Source organism: Eretmochelys imbricata, chromosome 10, assembly GCF_965152235.1.
Source record: "Eretmochelys imbricata isolate rEreImb1 chromosome 10, rEreImb1.hap1, whole genome shotgun sequence".
NCBI classification, from domain to species: Eukaryota; Metazoa; Chordata; order Testudines; family Cheloniidae; genus Eretmochelys; species Eretmochelys imbricata.
The window spans coordinates 58,539,070-58,559,692 of record NC_135581.1 but is presented as its reverse complement, the minus strand read 5'-3'; the positions used below and the strand labels follow the sequence as shown (position 1 = coordinate 58,559,692).

Genomic DNA, 20,623 nt, shown 5'->3' with positions numbered 1-20,623 from the left:
ACTTCAGGAAAATAACATTGTCTGTGGAACGTGGCATAAATAGATAGTGGTGAAAAGCAACTGTGACCTGACAGTACTGGAAGGGTGGGTAAGGGCAGGTATATCAGTCTCAGGCCTAGTCTACCCTAGAAAATTAGGTTGGTTTAATTACGTTGGTCAGGGGTGTGAAAAATCCTGAGCGGTATAGTTAAACCATCTTAAGTCCCAATTTAGACAGTGCTAGATCAATGGAAGAATTCTTCCAGCGACTTAGCTTCCACCTCTTAGGGAGGTGGATTACCTACACTGACAGGAGAACCCCTCCCTCAGCATAGGTAGTGTTTACTCCAGGGGTTCTCAAACTTCATTGCACGGCGACCCCCTTCTGACAATAAAAATTACTACATGACCACAGGAGCGGGGATTGAAGCCTTAGCCTGCCCAAGTCCCACTGCCCTGGGTAGGGGGGCTGAAGCCAAAGCCGAAGGGCTTCGGTCCCAGGTGGGAGGGAGGCCTGTAACCTGAGCCCCAATGCCCAGGGCTGGAGCCCTCGGACGTTGGCTTCAGCCCCGGGTGGTAGGGCTTGGACCCCGGGCCCCAGCAAGTCTAATGCCAGCCAAGGTGACCCCATTAAAATGCGGTCCCGACCCACAGTTTGAGAACCACTGGTCTACACTGAAGAACAGCAGCTGTGCCACTGTAGCATTTCAAGTGTAGACAAGCCCTTAGGAAAAGGGCTTTAACTATTCCTATGATCTTAGAGGTTACCTCTAAGGAAATAAGGAAAATAATTATGGGCACCTGAATCTAATTAAGGGCAGCCTGAGATCTTTAAAAACCTCTTCTTGTGAGGGAGGAGGGTGGAGAAGCCAGCTGCGGAAGGGTTGTGTACAGCGAGGGGGAAAGGCTTCTCCTAGGAAAAAAGCAGTTTTTCCCTATAAGGGGAAATCTTGTGTTTATTTCTGTTTGAGGAGGGGATCTTGATTCCCAGTGTAGCTAGGCCCACAGTGGGTTAGAGAGGGTTGCTGCCAACTGCATAAGAGGAGGCAGATTTCCAGTGCGAGTTAGGAAATGTATTTTTGTTTGTTTGTTTAACGATGCCCTCGGGTGAAAACCCCAAGGCCTATCCTATCAATATTGAAGTATTAAACCTCTGCAGTGGGTCTGATTTACTCCAGGCTCCTCCCCCCAACACCAGAGGGAGAAACGCTGGACCCTGACATGACAAAAGAGGTGTGTTGTCACAACACTTAGTCACGGCCATTCTTCCCTTCTCCACCACGAGCGTCATGTTTGACTCATGAAATTAAAATCTGGTATCAGAGGTGAATTCAAACCTTTCCAAAATAAGTACTTTCTAATTCAGGTACCTGTTTTTATACATCACTAGTCAATACAAAGAAATATAACTTATTAAAAGTTGAGCTTTTGAGTCTTGTGTGAATGATGTTGCATATTTTAATGTGCTCACTAACAGCACTTAATAATAATGTAATACATGAGGAATACTTTCAGCATCCTCAAAAAGTAGTCTGTACTCCAGTCATTTCAACTTTGCAGTCATGTCAACAGGATTGTCAATGAGAAAGTAACAGAGCTTGCACCACACTGAAACTCAAGAACACTACACTTGAATACAGAGATCAGGAACAAACTTGACCAGAATTCAATAGATATATAACTAACCTCAAATAACTAACATGCAGCCACAGATGCCTAAGTTTGGCAGCAAAATATTGCCAACTTAAATAGCTATTTGTTTTATCGGATGTTCTCTTGAATGGGGTAAAATTGCAAATTATACTCAGTGATAAAACTCTCCCAAGGCCTAGGATTGGTGGATATTATATTTTCCAATACTCAAGCAAAAACTTGCATTTTCAAACTGGATGACTTATTTCAGAGTAAGGAAAAACACCTAAGAAAGAATGAATTTAACGTCTTCATAGGGGTGAAGGGAGGGGCAGAGAGAGCGAGCGTACACAATGACAACCATCTTGAATTAACTGCAGCATTACAAACCCCACTCCAATACCCGACAACTGGCAGGGAGATCCCAGACATTTAATTTGCATGACAGAAAACAAAATCATAATATCATTGCCTCCCTATCACGCATACACCACAGGTGACACCATCCTGGAGGCTGGTGTCAAAAACGTGGTCAAAATACAGGTTAGTGCTGACTAAGCATTGCAGGGAACTTGTTTAACATATGCCTCCTGCCACCAAAGGATGAAATCCTCACCTCACTGATGTCAGCGGGAGCTTTCACATTGGCTTCAAGGAGGTGAGGATTTCACCTTAAATGTCTAAATCCCCATATGTTTGCAGCGTTGTTGTAGCCATATCGGTCCCACAGACCTGAAGAAGAGCTCCATGTAGCTTGAAAGCTTGTACCTTCCACCAATAGACATTGCTCCAATAAAAGATATTACCTCACCCACCTTGTCTCCCTGTCTGCATCTAATGTTCATGGTCCTGGTGTTAACCTCCCTGCAAAGAAGGGAGCAAAATCAGGCACATGTGGTTTTTTGGAGAGGATGGCATGGAAGGGGAACCATCAGGAGAATAAGGAAAATAATTACTTTCCCCTTGGATATCAAAATAATCACAAGGAAAGGAAGTCCTCGGAGTGTGACTGCTGCCTAGTCCCACGACCTAATTACAACAAACTGGATGGAGTAAGCACACAAGCTGCTCCATGAAGTCTTGGAGAGAGAGAGAGAGGAGCTGCTGCACAACCCTCTGCTTAGAGGCACATATTCCTAACAACTACTGGCTGTACATGAAGTAGTAGTTTTTAATAGTAGACAATCCAAAGTCACAGGCCATGTACATTGTTGTAAAGCGATCAAACCAAACACTGCATGCACCTCAAAGGCATCTGAATCAGTAAAAACACGGTGGCTAAATAAAATGTAAAATGCAAACCACACACATTCCAACCTACTCCACAACAAAAAGGTACAAAATAATCAAGCTGTAGAACCAGCAGCTGGGGTTTTAGGATCTCTGCCTCACATCACAATGGGTTCTTTGAAATCTGAGAAACTTTTGCGGTTGAACAGAACAGCTTTCAAACAAAGACAGAAGGAAGAAAGAAAAACTCCACCTAAAATATTTACCCTGCCAGCAAGAGTATTTGTACCCTTTTCTTGTTCCAAGTCTTTTATCTGTTTTACAGCACAACCAGCAGCAGGCCCTTCTGTCTCTCTCAGCAAGATTTCTTCTGTCTCTCAGCAGCTCCTGTCTTGACCGTGTGCCACTGGTCTTTCTATTCCCTTGAGCACATGCTCCCATTAGCAACCTTTTCATTTCATGAAGCCAAATGAAAAAAAAAAAAAAAAAGTGATTTTCAAGCTAAATCTCAGCAAGTTAATCAACTGGGCTTCCAACAACTTCTCTAGCAACCACATTCCTTTGCCTTTTTGTTTATTAGATGTGTTACATACAGGAGCCTGACATGATAGAGATTACAGCTTCAAGGAATTTGGATGAGTCCCAACAGAATCATGAGCTTTTGGGACACAGGTGAGACCAGTGCTTTTTCAAGAGGCCCAAATGTTATGATTTGTGGTGTATTAGGAATAGGATTTATGAAAGTTTAATTTGAAGTTTAGAACATGCAAAATCTGAGGGGGTTGGGTATTCTATTTACACAAAATCAACCTTAATTTGGAAAAATTTATTAGTTTGTTAACTAAGTTCTGATTGAAGAATTTTTATTTATGGGTATGATGCATGAGCCACTAAGAACCCAGGTTGACTTTCAGATCCCAGACAAGCCTGTGATATTGTCCGTTAGAAAAAGCACCCTTTTGCCTGTAGTCTGAGGTGATTTGACATGCACATTAGAGAGAGCTAAACACAGAACCCCAAGATGCCATTTTTCAGTCACTTTTTAGAGTAACACTGTATTAAAAGAACAAAAACAAAACAAAAAATCTTCCCAGCTTTAGAAACTTTATCCCATTACCATAAAACACTTACTTAGAAGTGAAGTGTTAGAAGTGACTAAGCCCATTTCATAATTTTTAAAATGTTACTGTGGCTTAGAGAGTGATGTTTAAAAATGTCCAATGAATGATCACTAACACAAACACACGTAACATCTGTACAATCATGCTAAGCTTTTGCTTTCATTAAGACACTAATATAATTTCTCCTCCAGCTATTTTGCAGGTCTCAGGTGCGTTCATTTAGCCAACTCTTCTTTATTTTCTACATTCCTGTTTTTAGCAATTTGTTCCGTATGGTATTTATTTCTGTTACTTAGTCATGAAATGTGCATGGTTTTCCCTCGGACCTTTTCACTTCCAAGTGTTGGTGGCTAACTTTAGACTGCACTGCCACTGCCCTCTTTTCATGCATCTGGCATCTGACTGCTGGGAGAGCAATACATTATGTACTGCAGCTTCCAGAGAACTGCAGCACTTTAGTAGTTAGCAGTACCCTGAGGATCTGATCCTGCAATCTTTCTGCAAGCAAAACTCACATTAGTTTCAGTAACTTCATTTGTCTTATAGGGAATATTTTGCCGTAATGACAACTGGATTGGACCTTGAGTCTTTAGGACAGACGTCTGAAAGGATAGGACAGTGGTTTGAACGCAAGCCAGGGACTTGGGAGACTGGGATTCAATTCTGTGCTCTGTCATGAATTAATTGTGTGACCCAGAGCAAGTGTCTGTTCCTCATCTAGATGACAGTATTTCTAACCCTGACAGCGGTGTGGTGACGGTAAATACATTAAAGATTGTGAAAAGAAAAGGAGTACTTGTGGCACCTTAGACACTAACAAATTTATTTGAGCATAAGTGAAGTGAGCTCACTTCATTGGATGCATGCCAGTGAGCTGTAGCTCACGAAAGCTTATGCTCAAATAAATTTGTTAGTCTCTAAGGTGCCACAAGTACTCCTTTTCTTTTTGCAGATACAGACTCACACGGCTGCTCCTCTGAAACCTGTAAAGATTGTGAGGTGCTCAAGTACTACAGTAATGGGGGCCTTATAAGAACCTTGATAGATGTCATTTCACTCTCTTTACAGCAAATATAACAATCTTCACTGCAGCAGTGAAACAGCAGGAAATGACTGTGAGCAGATACCCCAGTCACATGATTCCTCTGTTGAGTGTGGGTTTGGTTTAACACTCCTAGGAAAGGTGAATAAAAGTTGCTAAGGACTCTGACAAACATTTCACTGGCAAAGCTTGGGGAAAGGCACCAGTGCTTCAAGGCGTCTGGCTTTCTTTAGTAATGTAAGAATCCCTGGAATTTTTTCAAACAATTATATGACCGATTACATTGGTAAATTATTATCAATCCCATGCTGTCCCCAGGATGTTCTTACAAAGCTATTATTATTATTATTATTTTTAAATTTAACTTGTAAGGCATGTTGCTGTTCCTCACCATTACTTGTTATATTATTTCTTGCAGTCAGAAATAGGTGACTAAATGCTACAGAAATACAATATTTTAATTCTGAGTGGGAAATGTGCTTTGTAAATGTGCAGAATGTGGCAAGGTCAGATTTATTTTTCAAACTATTCAGCACAATTCTTCACCTTGAAATACAAAGGCCATGTCCATATTTTTTTTTACTAAACTTTTTGCCTATTTTGACATCTTAATTTGTACATTTTCAAGTGGCAACTGTTTGTTAACATTTTAATTTACAAGCAAATTATTTATTGATCCCTGCTGCTTGTTCATTCTCCAACAGAGGGCAGCTCAAGTAGGCAGCAGCAATTTAGGTATAAAGGCTAACATTGTCCTTTCTAAATGTTATGAATTTAATACATGTAAAAGGTGCCAGGGCTTAGTTCTGGACAGTAAAGTCCTATCTCCACAGAGCAGGAGGATGAAATTAGATTGTAAACTCTGAGAGATAAGGACCATTTTTTTGTTCTACGATTGTACAGTGCCTAGCACAACAGCTCTCTGGACCCTATCAAGGCCCCAAGGCACTTCTGTGATACAAATAAATAATGAGCTTCTCCTCAGTGTCCCAATGTGCCACAACTCTGACCAAAAGGGCTGGGACAAAGAAGATGGTCCACACAATTCATTCAATCCTTGACCTCTCTGCTTAGACTGCTAATCAGGCTGCCAATGAGTGCGGACAGTGGTGGTAGGTTTTTGTGGTTTGAATGTATGCCTACTAAACAGAGACCAGCAAACTCATTGTACAAAGTTTTGGGGACAGATTCAGATTCTTGTTTATACCAAAGGATTCATTGAGTTACTCCACATTTATAATCTTGTGAATCAAATCAGAATCAGGTCCTTTAACTTTAAGAAGTAAAAAAGTAAAAGTTATTTGTATTTGGGAAAAAGTTCCTGCATACCGCACTATCAAAAGATTGTGGTTAACTCAACTGTAGTGATAAGGGGACCTGAGCAGGAGAACTATGTATATATCTATTTATCAGGTCTCTAGCATTCTTAATTATATTGTTTGTAGGAGACTTTTACTTTCTGCTGCTGCAATCCTGTATGAATACTGCCTCCAGGGAGTAGCATGACAAGGATTGTGTATCTCATATGACTATCCCAAGCAAGCTAGATTTTTAATACTAATTCATTTTAACCACCTCACATCCTGTGCTGTACTATTGGTTATGTTCATTATCATTTAAAAGCTCCAGCAAAAAAGTTGCCTAATGGAAAAGCATCACCGTTTTTGAAGGATTTTTGACTAACCCAAAATGAGTCATCTTAATATGCTGGGGAAAATAGGGATCTTCCATTACCATGTTGGCTGTCAGATAATGGAATTGGTGGGGGAGGAGCCAAATTTCAATAAAATGAACTTAAATGGTAATACTCTCAAGTGGAATACTCTTGAGCCATTCCAGAGAGCTTGTAGTTAGGCTGACTGGCCCTTATTGTCCTATTGGGAACCTTAATAAAATCTTTAAGGGAAAGGAAGTGCTTGTTATGAAATAGATTATTGGAGTGTCTCATGTCAAGAGGGACTTGGCCATAACAATTTACTCATTTATCAACACCTCAAATTTCTCTAAGGGTTAAGTCCTGTGCCTACAGCATGGTAGTAGAAGGCCAAAAATTCAGCAGAACTGCTGTGTTGCCCCTGCCCACCAGGACCTAAAGCAGAGAGGTCCTACAAAATGACTTCTAAGTACTGCAATGGCAAGCACTCTACAGAGGGATGGAGAGAGTGAGTTGTGAGGCAGCTAAGTGGCAGGAGTATGGCTTCTGGGTCTTTCAACCTAGTCTGTAACTTCACCTAGGGATACAGGGGAAAACTAGGGTCCAGTGGGGTGTGGTTGTGGCAATGGCCAAATTGCCAAGGTTCTCTGTACCCTTCCTCCAGGTTAGGAGAGAGTTCCATCAACTCAGCAACCATGTAGTACCTAAACACGAAGCTCTTTTACTTAAGATTTGTTCTGGTGACTAGCATTTCTCTCTTTGAGGGGTAGATTTATATCTGGGCCTCTAGCCAATATTCGCATGCATGCGCCCACCTTTAAAACAGTGCACATATAAACTTGTTAACATTTGCAGGTGCAAACATCTACTAAAAATTCCAAAATTTGCGTCCATCTGTAAGTCTGTTTAAAGAGCACGCTGGTTGAAGTTTTTCAGCTAAAAACATAAATGGGTTTGCATAAAAATAAAATTGAGGGGAAAAGTATTTCAGTGACTTTGGATTTTCAACAGGAAACTTGAGAACAAGCCAAAATTGTTATTTTCATTCAGCTCGTAAAAAGGCCATTTGTATTTGTTTTCTGAAATCTCAGAATTACTGGTTGGGGGGACGGGGAGTTTTGAAAATGTTTCCTCTTTCCACTCTAATTTTTTTCAAAGTCTCCCCAACTTTCCAAACATTAAGAAGTGGCAAAAGGAAAAATGAAATGCTGTAAGTCTGCCACCTCTATCGTTTCTAAAGCTGAAGTAGTTTTGAAAATTTAGAGTAGAAAAAAAATCGGGGGGGGGGGGAACCCTGACACTATTCAGTTTACTGGAATCACTGAAAGACAGGCAAGGAGGAGAAAAGGGACAACAAATTTTGAAAATCAGAGTTAAAAATAAACACAAAATTTTTTAAAAGAAATTATCCCATTCCAAAGCCTATGATTTATTTTTGTGAAATTGTTTTTCCGTTTTTCAACCAGCTGTGCTTGCAGGTGTTTGTATCTGCAATATTGGCGTGCAGGTTCGCATGCACACAAGTGGAGGTCAAGGGCTGAAAAAAATCAAGCCCTAGTAGAGAGCCCTGGGTTAAACTGCAGCACAGACACTACCAAGGACAAAGTATTACCTAGACTAGAGAATAAGTTATGATATTGGAAGGGATAGGAAAGAAGGGATGGAGTAACACTACGCTACATAAAATGTATTGTCTTAGTATATCATCTTATGCTGCTACAAGATTACCTCTGGTCATATGGGACCAAAGATTGGTGGTCGCTTTTATTATTTTTAATAATGATTTTTAATCAGAGTCCTGTTTGCAAAGTGGTTCTTACCTATGTAAATATTACACACTTGATAAGGAAACTAGATTATCAAGTTCATTACAAAATTACTTGAAATAAAATGTATGTTTAAGCCAAACATATGAGAAACTAATGCGCTCCCAGGATAGCTGAAACTAATATTACAATGTAATCTACATATTCTTGTTGCAGAATTTCTTTGAAACTCAGAATCAGATCATAAGCACTTTACTTCTCACTTTTAATAAAGGTCATTTTAAAAGAACTATTCTGTGGTCTGAAGGACACACACAAGTCTAAAAATATACTCCAAAATCCTCTACAATTTGAATCACACCAGAGTATGCTGAGTATATGCCAAAGCCTACACATTACGTTATAATTTGTTGGGTTCAGCATGCAGCTTGCCTGCCCTGCCGCGCCCCCTGGTGGCCGAGTGTGCACTGCAGGTATTGCTGCTCCAGTTTCCAGTCTCTGCGGGTGAGAGAGGGGAGAGAAGCACACATGTGATTGAGCCTTCTGCTGGGTCACTGCATTCAATCCCCTTCTGGGGAAACAAGTGTTCAAACAAAAAGTTTCAAAAACAGAAAAGGTTCTTTTTTGCCTGCTTGGGCTCCCCTCCTTCTCGGCTCTAAGTCTCTCCATTCTAAGATGGAGCGATGAATTCCAGGCTGCTTCACATACTCAGCCCCTCTGGGCTATTGTTTCATTTCTCTGGGTATGTCTACACTGCAATAGACACAAGCAGCTGGCCCCTGCCAGTTGACTCGGGCTCCAGCTGCCAGCCAAAGCCTGAATGTTTACATCACAATTAAACAGCCCATTAGCCCAAGCCAGCTGGCAGCAGCTAGCTGCCGGTGTCTAATTGCTGTGAAGACATACTCTCTGTGGCTCTGGGATAGAGCCTGGGAGTCAGGGCTGTTTCCTTGGAGTCCCCTTAAAGTCATCTGTAGACCCTCATTCAAGGCCTTCCATAGAAGTCTGCCCATTTTGCTCTGTGTTTTTTTCCCTTCAAACTGAGTTCTCAGCCCTGATCACCTAGCTGATCAGGACCAGCTTGCAAGGGGCAGGGAGGTATGGGGGAGAAGGTAGCTAATCTGACATAGTGGCTGAGCTAATAACCCTTAAGGGGCCAGCCATCCTGTGACAGGGCTTTGAAAACATTTATGCACATTAGACAGTTGTGGGTTGACCGGCCTTCACAATTCACTGATGCCCCTTGAATTTTTTTCTGTGGTATCACCATATATTACAGTAGAGTAACTCAAGGCCTGAGGCAAAGCCCACTGAAGTCAATATGAAGGCGCCCATTGAGTTCAATGGGTTTGGAATTAGGCTCTTACTGAGCAGGCCAGACAAGCTTTCTAGATTACTCAATTACTACAAATGTGGCTATTTCCAGTGCTATCCAGACACTTAATTCATTTTCTATTATTCATCTCACAGTGAATTGCTTCTGATCTAATAAATAGTGAATATGAAGTATACTTATGTACTGTAGAAAACATTTGCCCACTTACAATGGTCAATTTGGCCTCTGGATTCTACAGCAGTCTATACATAGGTGAAGTTGCAAACCACAGAGTTCCATTACCAAAAAGTTTAAAATCACACTATGCCATTTTAAATATTTGACTTGAGTTAAACTAATTCATATGAAATACCTAAAATGACACATTAAGTGGCTGGTTCAATGTACATTTGTAAGAGCAATCTAAAGTGTTTCAGTTATTTCTTGAATTAGAATTACATTTGCTCCCTGTTTTGTAGGCAGGATGAGCCAGATAATATTGTAGGACTGTAGCCAATGCTAGATTCCATACTGTGAATAGCACATACAGCTTTGCCTGTTAGCAAAGAGTATTCTGGTAGTAGTGTTTGAATTTGAATACTATTTTAAGGGCTTGGCTGCATTTCCATTACAATCCCCTATTTTCAGGTGTTTATAAATTCAGGGGGGAAGATTCTGTGCAGCTAAAAAACTTGGCATATAGCACTTATTTTGAGAGCGATTTATGTTTTCTTTACAAAAGGTTAACCCTCACAGAGCCGAAGATGGAATATATTTGTCCTCAGTGAATTATGCTGGAGAGAGTCCCAATTCAGTTTCCCCTGCTGTAAACCCTGGCTGACCTCCCACAAACTCCCTTAGAAATACCCAGCATGCCAATATGGGAATCAGTTTTCTAAAGATCATAAAGAACATATTTTTCAGTTCTTAATGAATGCAAAACAATCACACACATCAATTTCAATTCAGTTTTGAAATACAAGTAGTATAAATATTTACTTCCTTTCACAGTTTGTATTCAATACAAAGAAATGGCCAATACTCTGGTCTCCAGCTCCTCTGAAGTGCAGACCATTAGCCACCATGCATCCATCCAGGATGAAATACAAAAGCTGTCTAAAGCTGGGACTACGTCTTTAAAAAACAATGAAGCAGCCCAGGCTCTGAGCATGTTCAAGAAAGCGTACATTCTGGCTGATGGGGTTCCTGAGATGAAAAGTCAGACGAGGTGTCTCTTCAGTCTAGGGGCTGCCTACATTGCCATGGGCAAACCAAAGAAAGGACTGAAGTGAATGCTGAAGTGTAAATCAAAGGGATCTGTGGAGAAAGATGGTGATTTCTACTTTAACATTGTAGCTGCTTACAATGAAATGAAGGAGTACTCTAAAGCGGTGAAGTTTTATCAGAGAGCTATTAGTGAATACATACCTCGTGAAACACAAAGCATCTCAGATGCTCTGATCAAACTTGGCTATTGTTCAGTGAATGTAGGAGACCTACCCTCAGCTGCATGTTCCTTTAGGCTAGCCAGCCACTCCTATCAAAAGGCAAAGAAAACTGAAGATGCTGCCATGGCCATGAGGGAGGCAGCTAGCTACATGATACGGAGTCAAAAGTTCTCAAAGGCAGAAGTGCTTGAGACTTTAGCTGAATGTGCACAGCTGTGTTCTGGAATCACTAACCAGGATTTGTTAGGTAAGTCAGTAACTTTAGTTACCAATTTTGTTTCAATAAAGATAAAGAGAACTGTGTAAGTTATTTTCTTACAGAATTTAAATAGACAAAAATGTGCATCCAGCCAAGTACAAGACTCAAGGAGCTTGGCTTGTTTAGCCAAACTAAAAGAAGGTTGAGGGGAGATATAGAATCACAGAATCATAGAATATCAGGGTTGGAAGGGACCTCAGGAGGTCATCTAGTCCAACCCCCTGCTCAAAAGCAGGACCCATACCCAATTAAATCATCCCAGCCAGGGCTTTGTCAAGCCTGACCTTAAAAACGTCTAAGGAAGGAGATTCCACCACCTCCCTAGGCAACGCATTCCAGTGTTTCACCACCCTCCTAGTGAAAAAGTTTTTCCTAATATCCAACCTGAACCTCCCCCACTGCAACTTGAGACCATTACTCCTTGTCCTGTCCTCTTCCACCACTGAGAATAGTCTAGAACCATCCTCTCTGGAACTACCTCTCAGGTAGTTGAAAGCAGCTATCAAATCCCCCCTCATTCTTCTCTTCTGCAGACTAAACAATCCCAGTTCCCTCAGCCTCTCCTCATAACTCATGTGTTCCAGACCCCTAATCATTTTCGTTGCCCTTCGCTGGACTCTCTCCAATTTATCCACATCCTTCTTGTAGTGTGGGGTCCAAAACTGGACACAGTACTCCAGATGAGGCCTCACCAATGTCGAACAGAGGGGGACGATCACGTCCCTCGATCTGCTCGCTATGCCCCTACTTATACATCCCAAAATGCCATTGGCCTTCTTGGCAACAAGGGCACACTGCTGGCTCATATCCAGCTTCTCGTCCACTGTCACCCCGAGGTCCTTTTCCACAGAACTGCTGCCTAGCCATTCGGTCCCTAGTCTGTAGCTGTGCATTGGGTTCTTCCGTCCTAAGTGCAGGACCCTGCACTTATCCTTATTGAACCTCATCAGATTTCTTTTGGCCCAATCCTCCAATTTGTCTAGGTCCCTCTGTATCCTATCCCTGCCCTCCAGCGTATCTACCACTCCTCCCAGTTTAGTATCATCCGCAAATTTGCTGAGAGTGCAATCCACACCATCCTCCAGATCATTTATGAAGATATTGAACAAAACCGGCCCCAGGACCAACCCCTGGGGCACTCCACTTGACACCGGCTTCCAACTAGACATGGAGCCATTGATCACTACCCGTTGAGCTCGACAATCTAGCCAACTTTCTACCCACCTTATAGTGCATTCATCCAGCCCATACTTCCTTAACTTGCTGACAAGAATACTGTGGGAGACCATGTCAAAAGCTTTGCTAAAGTCAAGATACAATACATCCACTGCTTTCCCTTCATCCACAGAACCAGTAATCTCATCATAGAAGGCGATTAGATTAGTCAGGCATGACCTTCCCTTGGTGAATCCATGCTGACTGTTCCTGATCACTTTCCTCTCATGTAAGTGCTTCAGGATTGATTCTTTGAGGACCTGCTCCATGATTTTTCTGGGGACTGAAGTGAGGCTTACTGGCCTGTAGTTCCCAGGATCCTCCTTCTTCCCTTTTTTAAAGATTGGCACTACATTAGCTTTTTTCCAGTCATCCGGGACTTCCCCCGTTCGCCACGAGTTTTCAAAGATAATGGCCAATGGCTCTGCAATCACAGCCACCAGTTCCTTTAGCACTCTCGGATGCAACTCATCCGGCCCCATGGACTTGTGCACGTCCAGTTTTTCTAAATAGTCCCTAACCACCTCTTTCTCCACAGAGGGCTGGCCATCTATTCCCCATGTTGTGATGCCCAGCACAGCAGTCTGGGAGCTGACCTTGTTCGTGAAGACAGAGGCAAAAAAAGCATTGAGTACATTAGCTTTTTCCACATCCTCCGTCACTAGGTTGCCTCCCTCATTCATTAAGGGGCCCACACTTTCCTTGGCTTTCTTCTTGTTGCCAACATACCTGAAGAAACCCCTTCTTGTTTCTCTTAACATCTCTCGCTAGCTGCAGTTCCAGGTGCGATTTGGCCCTCCTAATTTAATTCCTACATGCCCGAGCAATATTTTTATACTCTTCCCTGGTCATATGTCCAACCTTCCACTTCTTGTAAGCTTCTTTTTTATGCTTAAGATCTGCTAGGATTTCACCGTTAAGCCAAGCTGGTCGCCTGCCATACTTACTATTCTTTCGACACATCGGGATGGTTTGTCCCTGTAACCTCAACAGGGATTCCTTGAAATACAGCCAGCTCTCCTGGACTCCTTTCCCCTTCATGTTAGTCCCCCAGGGGATCCTACCCATCTGTTCCCTGAGGGAGTCGAAGTCTGCTTTCCTGAAATCCAGGGTCCGTATTCTGCTGCTTACCTTTCTTCCCTGTGTCAGGATCCTGAACTCAACCAACTCATGGTCACTGCCTCCCAGATTCCCATCCACTTTTGCTTCCCCTACTAATTCTTCCCGGTTTGTGAGCAGCAGGTCAAGAAAAGCTCCCCCCCTAGTTGGCTCCTCTAGCACTTGCACCAGGAAATTGTCCCCTACGCTTTCCAAAAACTTCCTGGATTGTCTATGCACCGCTGTACTGCTCTCCCAGCAGATATCAGGAAAATTAAAGTCACCCATGAGAACCAGGGCATGCGATCTAGTAGCTTCCACGAGCTGCCGGAAGAAAGCCTCATCCACCTCATCCCCCTGGTCCGGTGGTCTATAGCAGACTCGGACCACTACATCACTCCTGTTGCTCAAACTTCTAAACTTAATCCAGAGACACTCAGGTTTTTCTGCAGTTTCGTACCGGAGCTCTGAGCAGTCATACTGCTCCCTTACATACAGTGCTACTCCCGCACCTTTTCTGCCCTGCCTGTCCTTCCTGAACAGTTTATAACCATCCATGACAGTACTCCAGTCATGTGAGTTATCCCACCAAGTCTCTGTTATTCCAATCATGTCATAATTCCTTGACATCACCAGGACCTCCAGTTCTCCCTGCTTGTTTCCAAGGCTTTGTGCATTTGTATATAAGCACTTGAGATAACCTGCTGATCGTCCCTCATTCTCAGTATGAGGCAGGAGCCCTCCCCTCACAGACATTCCTGCCTGTGCTTCCTCCCGGTATCCCGCTTTCCCACTTACCTCAGGGCTTTGGTCTCCTTCCCCCGGTGAACCTAGTTTAAAGCCCTCCTCACTAGGTTAGCCAGCCTGCTCGCAAAGATGCTCTTCCCTCTCTTCGTAAGGTGGAGCCCATCTCTGCCCAGCACTCCTCCTTCATGGAACACCATCCAATGGTCAAAGAATCCAAAGCCTTCTCTCCGACACCACCTGCGTAGCCATTCGTTGACTTCCACTATTCGACGGTCCCTACCCAGGCCTTTTCCTTCCATGGGGAGGATGGATGAGAACACCACCTGCGCCTCAAACTCCTTTATCCTTCTTCCCAGAGCCACGTAGTCCGCAGTGATCCGCTCAAGGTCATTCTTGGCAGTATCATTGGTGCCCACGTGAAGAAGCAGGAAGGGGTAGCGATCCAAGGGCTTGATGAGTCTCGGCAGTCTCTCCGTCACATCGCGAATCTTAGCCCCCGGCAAGCAGCAGACTTCTCGGTTTTCCCAGTCAGGGCGGCAGATAGATGACTCAGTCCCCCGGAGTAGAGAGTCCCCGACCACCACCACCCGCCTCCTTCTCTTGGGAGTGGTGGTCGTGGAACCCCCCATCTCAGGACAGCGCATCTCATGCCTTCCAACCAGCGGAGTCTCCTTCTGCTTTCTCCCCCCAGACATATCATCTGGTCCACTCTCCGCAACGGTACCTGTGGAGAGAACATGAAAGTGGTTAGTTACCTGTGTCCACGTTGCTGGAACCCAGACATTCCCCCTTCTTCTTCTGGAGGTCACATGTTGCCAAGCTTCTTCACTGGCCTCTTGGCTCCGCTGTGCAACCTGCTCTAAATCTTTAGAGCTTTGTGCCCGTAGAAGCATATCCTGACTTTTGTCCAGAAAATCCTCCGTTTCTCGTATGCAACGCAGGGTCGTTATCTGTTGCTCCAGACCTTCAATCTTCTCTTCCAGTATGGAGACCAGCTTGCACTTTGTACACACAAAGTCGCTTCTGTCCTGTGGAAGAAAGACAAACATGGCACATCCAGTGCAGGTCACAATAGCTGAACCCCTCCCTTCCATACCACCTTCTTACTATGAGCTTCCTCAGAGAAGTTGGCAAGATGTAAGCCTCACTGGGCTCACTCCAGGTGAACTCCCAGGCAAACTCCTGCTGTGTGCTGCTCTGCTGTCCCCCACTGCTCAGCTGGTTCACCGCCGCTCAGCTGGTTCCCGAAGCTCTGGCTATTTTTAAACAGCCAGGCTCCCCTGAAACAAACAAACAGACAGCCCCACTGCCCGCCCCCTGCAGGCTACCAGCCAATCAGACACTCGCTCAGGCTCTCACACTGCCCTCCCAGCAGACACACGCTCGGATACTTACTCAGCAAACACGCACTCGGATACTCACCAATCCCAGGCAAACTCCTGCTGTGTGCTGCTCTGCTGTCCCCCGCTGCTCAGCTGGTTCGCCGCCGCTCAGCTGGTTCAGGAAGCTCTGGCTATTTTTAAACAGCCAAGCTCCCCTGAAACAAACAAACAGACCGCCCCACTGCCCGCCCCCTGCAGACTACCAGCCAATCAGACACTCGCTCAGGCTCTCACACTGCCCTCCCAGCAAACACACGCTCGGATACTTACTCAGCAAACACGCACTCGGATACTCACCAATCCCAGGCAAACTCCTGCTGTGTGCTGCTCTGCTGTCCCCCGCTGCTCAGCTGGTTCGTCGCCGCTCAGCTGGTTCGCGAAGCTCTGGCTATTTGATATGATTTAGATATGATTGCTCTCTATAAATATATCAGAGGGGTAAATACCAGAGAGGGAGAGGAATTATTTAAGCTCAGTACCAATGTGGACACAAGAACAAATGGATATAAACTGGTCATTGGGAAGTTTAGACTTGAAATTAGACGAAGGTTTCTAACCATCAGAGGAGTAAAGTTTTGGAATAGCCTTCCAGGGGAAGCAGTGGGGCAAAAGATCTATCTGGCTTCAAGATTAAACTCGATAAGTTTATGGAGGAGATGGTATGATGGGATAACATGATTTTGGCAATTAACTGATCTTTAAATATTCATGGTAAATAGGCCCAATGGCCTGTGATGGGATGTTAGATGGGGTGGGATATGAGTTACTACAGAAAATTCTTTCCTGGGTATCTGGCTGGTGAATCTTGCCCATATGCTCAGGGTTTAGCTGATCGCCATATTTGGGGTCTGGAAGGAATTTTCCTCCAGAGCAGATTGGAAGAGGCCCTGGAGGTTTTTCGCCTTCCTCTGTACCATGGGGCACGGGTCACTTGCTGGAGGATTGTCTGCTCTCTGAAGTCTTTAAACCACGATTTGAGGACTTCAATAGCTCAGACATAGGTAAGAGCTTTTTGCAGGAGTGGGTGGGTGAGATTCTGTGGCCTGCATTGTGCAGGAGGTCGGACTAGATGATCATAATGGTCCCTTCTGACCTTAGTATCTATGAATCTATGTAAAGTACAGAACCTTCAGAGGTGTCTAAACACCAGACAGAAATCTCTCTGCTTTCTTTTCTCAAGGGCGATTTCATGTAGTGAACAGTGTCACAAAGCCTTTGCCTGGCATGCAAGCAAGCTTTAGCCTGTTGCTGCTGCTTTTAATTCCTGATTTGTGCAGCCAAACTGAGGACCAAATTTTAATAACTTTATTTACAGTCTTGTGCCTTAGCTAATAGAGAGTAAGTATCATGATCCATAGAAAATGAGAGAATTTCAGTTGTACATCTATTTCAAAACCCAATCCCGCTCTCCAAGGGTGGTTCAGGTTTTTCCATCTGTGAAAACCAGGACCAGCTCTAGGCACCAGCAAAGCAAGCACGTGCTTGGAGAGGCACATTTCCAGAGGCGGCGTTTCTTTCCCCCGGCTCTGCTCAGTCAACCACTGACTCTGCTCAGTCAACCAACTCAACCAACACGTCCTGGCCCAGGGTCCCCCCCTTCCCGCCCCGGCCGCACGTGTCACAATCGGCAGAGGAGCCGGAGGCGAGCCGGAGCCTGAGATCGGGGCAGGACCTGCAGCCAGTAAGGGACCTGCTGCCCCGGGCGGCTCAGCGCTGGGTGGGCGCCCCTGGTCCGCCCCCATCCCCATGGCTGACCTACCCCCCAGCCACTCTGTCAGTTACTGTCCCCTGTGCGGGGGTGGGGCTAGGTCTGAGATCAGGCTGGGGGCCCGCAGGCGGAATGTACACCTCACTCCAAACACTGCTATAGCATTACGCATTCTTTTAACAATTCCAGTATCAGTGGCTTCTGGTGAGCGCAGTTTCTCAAAACTGAAATTACTAAAAAATTATTTGAGGTCCACCATGTCTCAAAATCATTTGTCAGGACTTGCATTAATTTCAATTGAAAGTACCATTGCAAAAAAATTTAGATTTCACTTAATTATTAAAGACTACGCAAGTATAAAAACCAGACAAATTCAGTTCATATAAAATTCTTTTAATTTATGAGACACCGGGCACACCGGAAGACACTAATGTTTTTCATCACAGTGTATAGTTGAACCCAAATTGTTATTAATTGTGATTTTGTTAAAATTAAATGAATACACTAGTAGGAAATGGTTGTATTTCACTAACTACAAATTCTGTTTTAATTTTTAAAAAATTTTTAACAGTCAAAAAACAAACAAACAAAAAACACATAGCAAAGTGCAAACGTGTAAAAGCCAAAAAAAGGGGCGGGGGGGGGAGGCTGCCAAAATTTTTTTTGCTTGGGACAGCAAAACCTAGAGCCAGCCCTGATGAAGACTGACAACAGCAAAGTATCACTGTAATTCCTACAAATGGCTAATTTATTACTTACTTTTTTTACTTGCCACAATTATTTAAAAGGAGCCCCGTGCACATAAGCATTGGCTTTGGGTCACAGTTGCAATAGTTTCACATTTGCGCTTCCAGATGCAACAGGAAGGGTTCAGCCAATTGTACAACATATTACACATTATGTCGCACAGGCTCAGTCTGCTCATGGTGTCTTCTACTGTACATTGATCTGGAGTTCATTTACCTCAAATAGCCTTGCAAACATCACCATCTAAAAGCAGTTAATCATACATTCAGCCAATTAGAAACATTATGGATGGAAAAATATAGCCAAGTTATTAGTCCTAAAATGTACCAACCCCTCTCTCTTTGCCCAACCCCAGCTATCTAATGTTAATGTTGCTGTGCTACCTTTCAGGCAAACTCTACAACCACATTGGATTGCACCATGCTGAAATGATGTGCTTCCACCAAGCTGGGAAATACTTTATCAAAGCCATGCAAATCTGCAGTGGGGCAAACTTTTCTATACAGAAGAGAGCTCTATTGCTACAAAACCTGGGAGCAATCTACAATGCTTTATGCCAGTATGAAAATTCATTGAGATATCACGGCGAGGCAGCACATCTGTACGGTGAGGTGTTGAACATGTGATTCATTCAGCAGGGTGGAGAGGTTCACCTCTCAGGGCCGGCCTACAACATTTTGGCACCTGAGGCGGGGAGCTCAAATGATGCCCCCATGCCCTCTCGCTTGGACCAAAAAACTTTGAAAGGTCTCAATTCTGCCTTCTTCCTGTTATACTCCTCTCATGGTACTGCTCTGCTACCTACTCCAATAAAAGAGAACTAACAACTTAAACTTTTTTGAACAAGGCGTTTTAAGTAACACTTAACTTTCAAACATCTGAACAGCAAATGTTACTTTTCTTGTCTGCATAGTAAACACTGGCATTTTTATCTGTTGGAAAAATCAAAGTGGTGCTTTCCATGCCTTCTTGGTTGCAAAGATTTGAACTTCCTGCTGAAGGTCCACAGTTTGGACCAGCTTATGCTCTATTGAGATGGTTGCAAGGCTGACCAGCCTCTCCTGTGTCATTGTGGAGTGTAGATGTATTTTTATTAACTTCAGCTTGGAGAAGCTGCGTTCTCCACTGGCAACTGTTACAGGAAGTGTTAGAAGTATGCACAGAGCAACAAAAGCATTTGGAAAGAAGGTGGTCATCTTATTTGTGCACATATATTCCAGAACAGCCTTTGGAGTTGATCCTGCTGAAAATGTATCTTGAAACAGCTTTCAGTTCATCACCTAAATCACTTGCATCAATATCGTATATGTGTATGTCATCATGTGTCAACACTGTCTCTTGTGCCCTGCATTGCTGGTGTAGGTCTTCTTCAGGTATAGTGAGGAGTTTTGGAATATCATACAACATCCCAAATATACAGCTGTTTTCCTTGAGCTGCATGAAACATTCTTCAACTGCCTGTATTGCACAATCTAGCACCTGGTTAAAGAATTCAACTTTGAATTGTTGTTTGGGGTCTCTCATGGGATTATCCCGTGCTTTGTAATCAAAATGTCTTCTTCTTCGGTGACTCTTGTATTCTTGAATGGGTGGGAAAACAGCTTCAATGTGAAGTTCCTCTGCCAACTTCTGTGCCCTCTTCAGAACGTTTTGAAATCCCTCATCTGACCGGTAAGACTGTAGGTATGACTTTGCTTTGTCCAGTTGCTCCATTGCTCCAGATATATCAAGGTCAACACCTTGGAGTCTCTTGCTTACAACATTTATTTCAAACAGTATGTCATGCCACGACACTAAGCCACACAGAAATTTGAAGTTATATATGTTTCTGGTGATTCCATTTCCCTCTGCCACTGTTCTCCCATGAACAGTTCCTGTCATAGCATTATCCTCCATAATGGCAACTATGGCATCATCTATCTTCCCAATTTGGTGTTTGATAGGCTTTATTACCTCCACTCGACTTTCCCATCATGTGGCATTCAGTGGTTTCAGTGTCAGAGAGGATGTTCCCAGATGTTGCTTCAAAATTTGTCATCGATGAGCTGATGCACAGAAAAATACATTGATGCTTTGAATTACATTAAAAAATTCAGCAGCCTCACTAGAAGCTGATGCTGCATCACTGACCACCAAGTTCAATGAATGAGAACTGCATGGGACAAAAAAAGCTCGAGGGTTTAACTCTCAGATCCGTGTCTGCACTCCTCTGTTCTTTCCTCTCATGTTGGCACCATTATCGTAGCCCTGACCTCTCACGTCAGCTATCGCAATTCCTGT

The 20,623-nt window shown here is 43.6% G+C and overlaps 1 protein-coding gene across 1 annotated transcript; it reads right to left on the bottom strand.

Annotated features, from left to right (window-relative positions):
- Window positions 1-7,564: 7,564 nt before the first annotated feature.
- Window positions 7,565-17,768, bottom strand: LOC144271751 (uncharacterized). The gene is made up of 5 exons (XM_077829325.1): window positions 17,671-17,768; window positions 15,929-16,019; window positions 15,262-15,534; window positions 8,824-8,922; window positions 7,565-7,594 (listed from the first exon to the last, which is right to left on the bottom strand). Exons 1-5 carry the CDS (start codon window positions 17,766-17,768, stop codon window positions 7,565-7,567), a joined length of 591 nt encoding a protein of 196 aa, XP_077685451.1.
- Window positions 17,769-20,623: the final 2,855 nt, after the last annotated feature.